This window comes from Diospyros lotus, unplaced genomic scaffold (assembly GCF_014633365.1).
Source record: "Diospyros lotus cultivar Yz01 unplaced genomic scaffold, ASM1463336v1 superscaf1, whole genome shotgun sequence".
In the NCBI taxonomy this organism is placed as follows: Eukaryota; Viridiplantae; Streptophyta; class Magnoliopsida; order Ericales; family Ebenaceae; genus Diospyros; species Diospyros lotus.
In genome coordinates this window covers 5812886-5823694 of record NW_026267104.1, presented here as the reverse complement: position 1 = coordinate 5823694, position 10809 = coordinate 5812886, and the positions used below count along the sequence as shown (strand labels likewise).

The window sequence follows — 10809 nt, the reverse complement described above, 5'->3', positions numbered from 1 at the left end:
ATAAATTAGGATTCATATCAATAAATTGTAACTTTGATTCATTATTTTACATAATAAAATAAAATTTTTATTTGTAATTTATATTCTTTACCGAAATCAAAGGTACGAGCTATAGAGATTGCAAAGGACAAATATCTCAAGTAAGAGTAAATTTGTGTATATTATGTGAAAATTATTTAAACGAGGGAAGTGCTAGGGGTCCACTTGCAATTAATCCTAAAATAAATCGCCGAAAACTAGAACGATAGCCGATAGCGGAGCCAACGACGCCATCTCCCTCCAGCCTCCGCCTCAATTTCTCCGCCCGCTTTCCCTCTACAAAAATATACACTCTCTCTCTTCCTTTCCAATAGCCCCTCGTTCTGTATAAAATCTCTTCTGCCCTCTCTCGCCCCACGCTCTGCAGTCACTGTTTCGTTCCGTTCCAATGGCCGTCGCTTTCCAAGGAATCGGAGCCGCCGCAGCTCTCTCCTCCGCCAGTGTTCTGGAGTCGAAGAGGTTGCATTTCCACTTCTCTTCCCGCAGATCGCTCTCAGGTTCGCTTCTCATTTGCTTCACTCTTTGTCTGATTCGGTTGGTTAGTTTAGGGGATTCGCATCAATTGCTTTAATTGTATGTTGTTTATTTGGATATTTTGCCGTTTTGAGGTTCGATTTTTGTGTTGCCTGTGTGTTTTCAGAGATAAAATCAGGCTTTTTTGTTGTGAGATCTGATGGGAGGTCGAGTGCTGGCCCGAATCCGAGAGGTCGCAGAGCCGATCAATTGATTACCAGCGCAGTGGCGGTAAATTCCCCCTCTTTCTACAACACATATGCATGCATATATTCATCAAGCTTTCTCCATTGGATAATTGAATTCTATGGCTTGTGCAGACAAAAGCTGATAGTTCGACGGCTTCATCAGCATCCAAACCTGGGTATGCTTGGCTTCCTTTGATAGTTCGACTATTGATGTATACTGCATCTGTGAATGCACTTTCGTCGATTCATTGACACTAATTCTTTTAGTGAACACACTTGATTTTGATCAATTCAATTCTACAGTCTCAGTTTGGCATATAGTAATAATAATCTGTTAGGAAAATATAGTTTGCAATAATATCTCAAGCCCCGAAGTCTTCATAGGTTTGTATAATAGAAAAAGGTAAAGAAACAAATGACTACATATCTTAGTTGGGGATATTTTCATGGTGATCAAGCCAATAGAAAATTATAGTTCAAAACTATCTGGCCATTTCAACTAGCAAGGGTCTGGCATGAAGAAATTTTAATGAAGTTTTTTAGTTTTATTTGGTTTTATTTTAGTACAGGAAAATTCCAAATTTTAAGTTGAATTGCTTTTATTGTGGCTTTGTGCCAATAGAGCTATCATTTGAGGGATGATGCAGTTATTATTTATTTCGTTTTTCTTGATAAGAAAAATATATATTATTAGTTCTCTTGTTTGTTGTGAAGTCTTCAGATGAGGGCATGTGGGGTTGTTGCAGTTTGGAGTGTGATATGTTTATTGGACTCTACCTAGACTAGCATTTGTGTTGTAAGCCATTGTCTCCGTGTTCTCTTTTGACCTGGGATGCCTATATAACGTGGCAAGTCATTCTCAAAAGTCTCTAAAGGACCATGACTGCCTACATACAGAAACAATAATAATCAGATGGGAAAATGTAATGTATTCTTTACACCAAAATTCTAGATTACTTATGTCACCATACAAGTTAATTTTTTCTCATTAATATTATAGGGATTGGTTTATCACTGCATGTCTCTGTGCTCTGATGTGATAGCTTTCATGCTAAAAAAAAAACTGCATACTCAATGGAGTTAGCATGGTCTTTCAATTTCAACTTGAGTTCATGCCATTGTACATGTGTCTTTAATTCAAGCACTGGAAGCTGCTTCCAGGCATCTGCCTCAGTGGGAACAAGCCCAATGCACACTATAGTCTTTGGTCATCCGGTGCATGAAGTCAGACTTAGTAACTCCTTGGTGTGGCATGATTTCATAGCCCTCTTAAAAAAGTTTACTTCATCGGTGATTTAAAGAACTCTCAATTGGTTAATTTGTTAAAATTATGCCCTATTTTGAAAAAGATGACATTTTATGAAACTTTAATCTTACAAATTATAGAATGATCTTATAACACCTTTCTATGAATGTCAGGATGTTAAAACAATCACTTCGTGCAGCTGCTTCATTTTATTTATCTGTTATATACTTTTTGGATATAATACTGAAGGGTTTCTTTGAATTCATCTGAAGATCGCCTATTTCTTGTGCCTAAAATAGGCCATGTCAAGAAAAAAGATAACAAATGCAAAGCCTACCTTCTTAATTCCCCGCCATACAACCACTAATTAAGGGAAACCTCTAAAATCCTTTGGGGATGGCTGTGACATCCCAAATTCCTTTACACCCGTACAGTGATAAAAAAGAAAACTAGTCATTTTGTTTCTCTTGTGCATGCAGCGCCAATTGACCAAGACTTGGCCATCTTTTATTCAATTATCAATAGTCAAGATATGTTTTCATATGACTCCGCACATGAAGCATGCTTTCAGGGGAGGCTTAACCTGACAAAATTCATATCTTGTCCATTATCCCAGTACAACCAAGTAAAAAGACCTCACTTTAACCATTCCATTAATAGAGGTTACCCACTCTGGAGATCTTAGGTCCTTTCCTGCTCCAGAGTAAATAAGCTGAAGGAACCCCTTAACCACCCCCCCCAACTGCTTTTCTGGTTGTGGTACAGACATGTATTGGGACAGGGAGGGATGCAACTTGGATCGCCAAAAATGGTGATCCCAAATATAGAACTTTAAAGTGACTTGATAGCGCAAATTCAAAGGTGTAAACTCAAAAATAGTTCAGAGACTTGGGATTTAGGTGCTCTATTATTAAGCTTTTGAGATGGCTGTTAGCTTTAAATGTGTTATATTAGCATTCAGTTTTTTATTTTTTTTGTTTCCTGTTTCTGGTCCTACTGTTTTGGTTTTATGTTATTGCAGACTTGTTTTTAGTTAAGTTGAACCTTATTTTCATTGCAATATCTTATGAATATAACAATTTTTTTCCTTTGAAACATTATTCAAAGTGAATCAGGAACCAAACTGATGTACCAACTAATCCTACCCCACACGAATGTGTATCTAGCTAAGTAGCATACCTCGTACCCAAATACGTTCCACAAATTGGAACATACCTCGTTCTCTGTAAATATGATTCAAACATAGCTGTCACCAGCACTTCCCTATCTACCACCAATAAATAGATAGTGAAAAAAGTTTCCTTCAGGCATAGCAATAACAGTTTGGTTTTTTTCTGTTTTATATATTTTTAGTTACATAAAAAAGAAGAACTAAGGGCAATGTTTCTGTATTAATGTTTGTTATTGCTTTGTCATTTTAGTGAGGATATGGTGAATTAACTTCTGTCCATCCTCAGGCATGAGCTTTTACTTTTTGAAGCCCTTCGTGAAGGCCTGGAGGAAGAAATGGATAGAGATCCCCGTGTATGTGTAATGGGTGAAGATGTGGGTCATTATGGAGGGTCGTACAAGGTAACCAAAGGCCTGGCTGAAAAGTATGGTGACCTCAGGGTTCTTGACACTCCTATTGCTGAGAACTCGTTCACTGGGATGGCCATTGGAGCTGGCATGACTGGGCTGCGACCAATTGTTGAGGGAATGAACATGGGATTTCTCCTTCTGGCTTTCAACCAGATATCCAACAACTGTGGCATGCTTCATTATACATCTGGAGGCCAGTTCACTATACCAGTGGTTATCCGTGGACCTGGTGGAGTTGGCAGGCAACTTGGGGCTGAGCACTCTCAGCGGCTGGAGTCTTATTTCCAATCAATCCCTGGTATCCAAATGGTGGCATGCTCTACCCCATACAACGCCAAGGGCTTAATGAAAGCTGCCATTCGAAGTGAGAACCCGGTGATACTTTTTGAACACGTTTTGCTTTACAATCTCAAGGAGAGGATTCCGGATGAAGAGTACGTGTTGAACCTCGAGGAAGCAGAGATGGTTCGGCCTGGAGAGCACATCACCATTCTAACGTACTCCAGGATGAGATATCATGTGATGCAGGCTGCTAAAACTTTGGTGAACAAGGGGTATGATCCCGAAGTTATTGATATCAGGTCACTGAAACCATTTGACCTTTACACAATTGGGAATTCAGTGAAAAAGACACATCGCGTGCTGATCGTAGAGGAGTGCATGCGGACAGGTGGAATTGGTGCTAGTTTGACAGCAGCTATTAATGAGAACTTCCACGATTATTTGGATGCCCCGGTCGTGTGTTTGTCGTCCCAGGACGTGCCAACGCCGTATGCGGGGACACTGGAGGAGTGGACCGTGGTTCAGCCAGCCCAGATTGTCACTGCAGTTGAGCAGCTCTGCCGGTAGTTGCAGCAGCTGAAACAGTTGTGCACAACTGGAGGACCTGTAGTGCCTCAATGTTCAATCTATGCTAGTTTGCAACTTTGCCTTGAAGTTAATTTATGTTTGGCTTTTTGCTAGGCGGTTTCTGCTGTTAAAGAGAACTTGCAGTGGTTGATTTGGTTCTGGTGTTTGTTTTTTTTCCTTTATTTAATGGTAGGTATGATCTTTGTTTACGAACCTTACACTGGCTGCGAGTGGGAGCGAGAAGAATACAACTGTGTTACAAGATTATCTGTGTCATTTGCCTGTAATTCTGACATTGACATATTGGGATATCTGATACAGCAGAAATCAGAAATGTGTTGAGAAATAATCCCATTTTGTTTTTGGCTATTCAATAAATAATCCTATTTATTTGTTCTCATTTATATTATTTTATTTATGTGGAGACCCTTTTTTGCTTCTCTCAACAAACATGCATTAATTTTTGAAAGGGAGAAAATATCATGAACTAAACATATGTCTAAATCTTAGTTATTAAATATATGAGTACGCATATATATCATTCAATTATACTTATATTATAGTATATTTTTTTTTATTCTAGGGATTGATTAGGATTACGACTTAAACTCATAACATGAGTTTTTATTTTTTATTTTTAATTAAGAATAGCAACAAGTGACTCAAATTTATAATTTATAGGCTAAAATTGTAATTTAGACCAGCATATAAACAATTTTACCCTTCCTTTTAAAAATGACAATATTATTGTTAAAAGCAAAGGTAGAATGATTCTTTTTTGCCTCATTTGGCATTTGGCACAAGCTGATTGGTCGGAATCACCACGGTCTGCTAAAAAAATGCTTATAGACGTGGAATCGTTGTGACGTTCGATCAAATCGAACGCTTTGTTCCAACTAGAAAAATCGAACACTTTCTAGTGCCACCGAATTCGAAAGTGGATCACAGCCGCAATCAACGGTTTCGATTCGCGGATCCCAAAGATGCGGAGTACTGTTACGACTAGGTTTCATCGTCATTATCATCTCACCATCGCTTCTTATTCTTCTTCTTACTCTCTCTCGCTCTGTAGCAGTACTTTGGAATACTTGTACACACATGATATATACTTGTATTAGGTATATATTTGATCACCATCGTGTTCCGTTTCTGCTTTTGAATCCTTTCGCATCTAATACTTTGGTTCGGCATGATCGAATTGAACTCAAATTCTTGATTATTTGCTATTCTAATTGACCATATTTGTCTTGGCTCAGTGGCTCAGCCCTTGTACCCACCTATATGGGCACATAGCTATGCAATAGTACTAATTTCTTTCCTGCATTGAGCATGGAACAGTTTAATCTAGTTATCGAGTAACGAAGTTTCGATTTTTGTCAAGTTGTTATCAATGCCTAGATTAAACTGTTCTTGGTTATCAATATCGTACCCGTTAGTCGCTCTCTTGTTTCTTTCATCTGTAGTCCTAATGTCTCTCGTTAATTGTTGTCAACTTCTTATGTAGCTTAGACCGTAAAAGGCATGGCTTACCTTTTCTCTTTGCGAAGCATATATTAGATTCTACAGGATGCATGTATGATTAAACAGTCTATGTCAGGGAGCTTAGCTTAGAAAAAGGGTTATAGTTCTATACAGGGCTAGGCAGAGTGGGTTTGCTTTAGTTAAACGTTGTTACTTGTACTTCTGGTTGCCAAAACTCAAAAGGTGTTTGTATTGCATGAGGCTCCCCGCTTTATGAGGGTTGGAGAGTCATATTTATAACTAGCCTGCCCTCTTGCAAGTCTTAAGAGGTTGTTTTGACAACTCAAATCCTTGACCTTCGAGTCACAAAGGGGTGACTTACCATTGATGCCAAAGCTTGCCCTTCTCTGGAGTCTGATTGCCAAAACAAACTAGAAATTGGAAAATTGTTGTATGCATTATTTCAGTCTATTAGGTCTCGCGTCAAAGCTTTTATAAGGTGGGTTTTGGTTTTTTGTTTGACAGGCCAATCTTGAGTCTGCAAACCCATTTTACTGGTATGGATGAAGAAATTGTTAACTATATTGTCTTTTAAGGCCAGTGTTCCTACCTACGAGCACTTGCAAACTCACCTTAGATGAAATACAAACTATGGTAGATGAGTTATCCATTCGTTTGCTGTTTAGATGTCCCTATTGGCAACTCTCTCTAGTGGAGATTTAGCCATTGTTTATGAAACATCGAAGAATGTTGGTGCATCAGGGTACCCAATTTTTACATCTCAAGAAAGCAAGAGAAAATTTTCTGCCTTGCATTTTCATGAAGTTGAATATTTATGAAGCATTCTTTAGCTCTGAACGGTTCCATTCTTTTTAGTTTTTTTTATTTTTTCTCTCTAGTTCTTGCCAATGTGCATTCAATTTATTCCTTTGACACATATAACCCTACCAATGCATACAGTTCTTGTAGCTTACCAATATTTCCACCTTTTTTTTCTCAGGTATGCTTCCCATCCCTATTGCTTCATCTATTGGAAAGGTTGCTCTTTTTGTGACTAGAAGATCACAAGTTTGAGTTGTGGAAACATTATTTTTGCAAAGCAAGGGTAAAGCTATGTACAAAGATGACCCTTTCCCAACCCTTGCAAAGTAAGGAATCTCGTGTACTGGGAAAACACGTTTATTGCATACTTGTCACGGTCAGGGGCAAGGGCGCCTGCTAATCTAAGGGTAATGTAGTAATAATGGGTAATGGGTATAGGCGGTTGGCGCTGGGAAATATGTAGAAGCTGGTAGTTAGCTGATTGTAATTCAAATGTTGGCGCCTTCTTGAGGAGGGTATATAAGCCAGCTTATGGCCCTTTAGCAGCTATCTGATAATACAAATTGAATCACATTTTCCTCACTCATCTCTCTCTCGATTCTTTCTCTTTCCCTATCTTTCTCCTTCTAATTTCTCTACCTTCGGGTTCTCATTCGCGCGCAATTCTATCGGAATTGCAGAAGAAGCCCTTGCCAGATTTGAGATCTAACAATTTGGTATCAGAGCAAGTTCGTGGGCGATCGGGAGGGCTATGGCAGACGGCACTCGGATGAAGCATATGGAGGCGCAGCTCCAGCAGGTGATTGCATCGGTTTCGGAGATGCAGAATCGGATAGAGACGTTTGAAAGTTCAGTGGAAAGAAGGATCGATGGAGCGGTGAATGTGTGGCGGGAGGAGAGTCGAACACAGACTGCTCGGTTGGAGGAGCAAATGAAAGAACAGAATCAAACTCTCCGGGATCACATGCATCAGTTTATGCTGATGCTATCACGCCAAACTCAGGTATGAATCTCTCCGGAATTTCCTCTGAGGGAGCATTCGGAACCGATCCTCAACGATCTAGGGGGAAATGGTAGATCGGAGGGATCTGCGGAATTGGAAACAGAGCAACCAGTGATGGAGGAAATCGCGGGCGTTAGGAGATCTGGCATAGCGCAGGGATCGAACCAGAGCGGGACATTGATGCCGCGTATGGAGATTCCTTTGTTTGATGGCCAGAATCCACGATGGTGGGTGAGGCGTTGTGAGAGAGTGTTTCGTCTCTACAACGTGGCCGAGCAACAGAAGGTAACAATTGCGGTAGCCTACCTCAATGATGTGGGGGATGCGTGGTACCAAGGGTGGATGGGAGTGAAAGATGAGTGCTCTTGGGAAGAATTTGCGGAAGGAATGTGTGGAAGATTTGGTGAGAAAGGAATGTTAGACGTAGTAGAAGAATTCAATAAATTGAAACAAGGAGGAGCTGTGCAAGTCTACCAACAAAAGTTTGAGGAGTTGAAGGCACTCATGTTAATTTCCAATCCCACTCTTTTCGAAGGTTACTTCGTGTCAAGCTTTATTAGTGGCTTGAACGAAGAAATCCGCCCCATAGTGAAAATGTTTCAACCTAAAACTGTACAACAGGCTACTGAGTGCGCTAAGCTGCAAGAATTAGCGGTGGAGGCCTTATCGAAGAAACAGAAAGGGGTCGGGAGAGGTTGGCAAGCGCCGAATCAACAGAATAACAAGGGGTGGAGCAAGGAAGGAGGAACAGGGGGATCCAACGGAAAGGCATTAGCCCTGCCAGCCCCAAACCCATCGTTTGGGAACAATTTGAGGGAACAGAGGAGATTAGCTGGGCTCTGTTTCAGGTGTGGAGATAAATACACACCAGGCCATCAATGCAAACGCTAATTGTTGTTGCTAGAGGGTACAGAGGATGGGGAAGAAGAAGAAGTAGAAGAAGCAGAGACCCAAGGGAACGAAGGAGACGAAGAGAAAATGGAGATTTCTCTCCATGCATTAAGGGGAGTATCCACAAGTAAAATCATAAAAGTAGATGGTAAAGCGCAAAAGGATGACCTGTTGATACTCATTGACAGCGGAAGTACACATAGCTTCTTGGATGAACGGGTGGCTAAGAGGCTTCAATGTCGCCTTACCGGAACAATACCATTGTCGGTTACAGTGGCTAACGGACAGAAGGTGATCTGTAAATCTGCTTGCATAGGATTCTGTTGGCAGATGCAGGGGGAGAACTTCGAAGCTGACCTAAGGCTTCTCCGGTTAGGAGGCTGCGATATGGTCTTAGGCGTGGATTGGATGAGGGAGGTAAGCCCTATTTGCTTTGATTTCAAGAAAATGGAAGTTACTTTTGAAAAAGGGGGGAAACGAATGACTATCACCGGCGGTGCGGAGACAGGGACTTGCAAACTGATTTCAGGTAAAAGACTCCACAAGCTGTTCAAAAGCAAGTGGACACAGGTGGCCCAATTGTTCTCGATACAAACAATTGAGCAGGAAGATGGAGAGCTGGATTTTGGTGGAAAAATCAAGCTGGAAGCAACGAAGAACAGCTCACTTCCTTGGGAGGTAACTCAACTGGACTTACTTGAGGAACTCTTAGATGAATTTAAGGATTTGTTTGAGGAACTGAAAGCTCTACCTCCCCCTAGACATCTAGACCACACCATAACCTTAAAACCTAATTCAGAACCGATCAATATTCGTTCCTACCGGTATCCTCCAAGACAAAAGGCTGAGATTGAACGCATGGTTAAGGAAATGCTTCAGCAATCAGTCATTTGACCCAGCCTTAGTCCATATGCCTCCCCTCTTCTCCTAGTCAAAAAGAAGGACTGCAGTTGGCGGTTTTGCATAGACTGCCGCCAACTCAATTCCCTGACCATAAAGAATAAGTTTCCCATCCCTATCATAGAGGACTTACTGGACGAGTTACATGGAGCCAAAGTTTTCTTCAAACTCGACCTCCGCTCTGGATATCACCAAATCCGTATGAACCCCCAAGATATCCACAAAATAGCCTTTAGGACCCACCAAGGGCACTACGAATTCTTAGTTATGCCTTTCGGTTTAACTAACGCACCAGCAACTTTCCAAGCCCTCATGAACCAGATATTTGAACCTTATCTTCGCCACTTCATTCTTGTTTTCTTTGATGATATCCTAATTTACAGCCCCAATTTCCTTACACACATAGAACACTTGCGGTTAACCCTGCAAATCCTTAGATTCAATAAGTTGTTCATCAAGAAGTCCAAGTGTGCCTTTGCACAAACCCAAGTGGAATATTTGGGCCATGTTATATCAGAGAACGGGGTGAGCACTGACCCCCAAAAGATTGCAGCTATGAATAACTGGCCAAGGCCGGCGACCGTGAAGAGTTTGCGGGGATTCTTGGGTCTCATGGGTTATTACAGGCGGTTTGTTAAAAATTACAGCATCATCAGCAAGCCACTTACTGTGTTGCTCAAAAAAGACGGATTCCATTGGGATGAAGCAGCTGAAGCTGCCTTTGAAATGCTGAAGAAAGCCATGTGCAAGGTTCCCACATTGACCCTTCTTGATTTTAATCAACCATTTGTTTTGAAAACGGATGCCAGCAACTATGGAGTGGGAGCAGTGTTGGCTCAGGGAGGTCGGCCTATAGCCTTCATCAGCCAGGCGTTAGCACCAAAGCACCTCGGTCTTAGTGTGTATGAGAAGGAGCTGTTAGCGGTATTGATAGCAGTAGACAAATGGCGGCATTATTTGGAAGGGAGCCAGATGGTTGTTCGCACTGACCATGAAAGTTTGAAATTCTTATTGCAACAGAAGTTACACACCCACCTCCAACAGAAAGGTATGTCTAAACTCATGGGACTTGATTATACTATTCAATACAGGAAAGGACACGAGAACAAGGCTGCTGATGCCCTCTCCCGCTGTATGGAGGAAGGAACAACAGTAGCCATGACTTCTGTCATACTGGAATGGCACCTAGAGGTGGCCGCCAGTTATGAGAAAACAGAATGGACCAAGGATCTACTGGAGCAATTAACATTAGATCCCTCGAGCAAACCCGGGTACTCACTAAGGAATGGATTGCTACAATACAAAGATAAACTGGT

General features: G+C 41.1%; 1 protein-coding gene across 1 annotated transcript; it reads left to right on the top strand.

Annotated features, from left to right (window-relative positions):
• Positions 1-241: 241 nt before the first annotated feature.
• On the top strand, positions 242-4816 carry LOC127793177 (pyruvate dehydrogenase E1 component subunit beta-3, chloroplastic-like). Its single transcript, XM_052323968.1, has 4 exons — positions 242-536; positions 680-783; positions 873-916; positions 3444-4816. Exons 1-4 carry the CDS (start codon positions 428-430, stop codon positions 4414-4416), a joined length of 1230 nt encoding a protein of 409 aa, XP_052179928.1. The 5' UTR covers positions 242-427; the 3' UTR covers positions 4417-4816.
• Positions 4817-10809: the final 5993 nt, after the last annotated feature.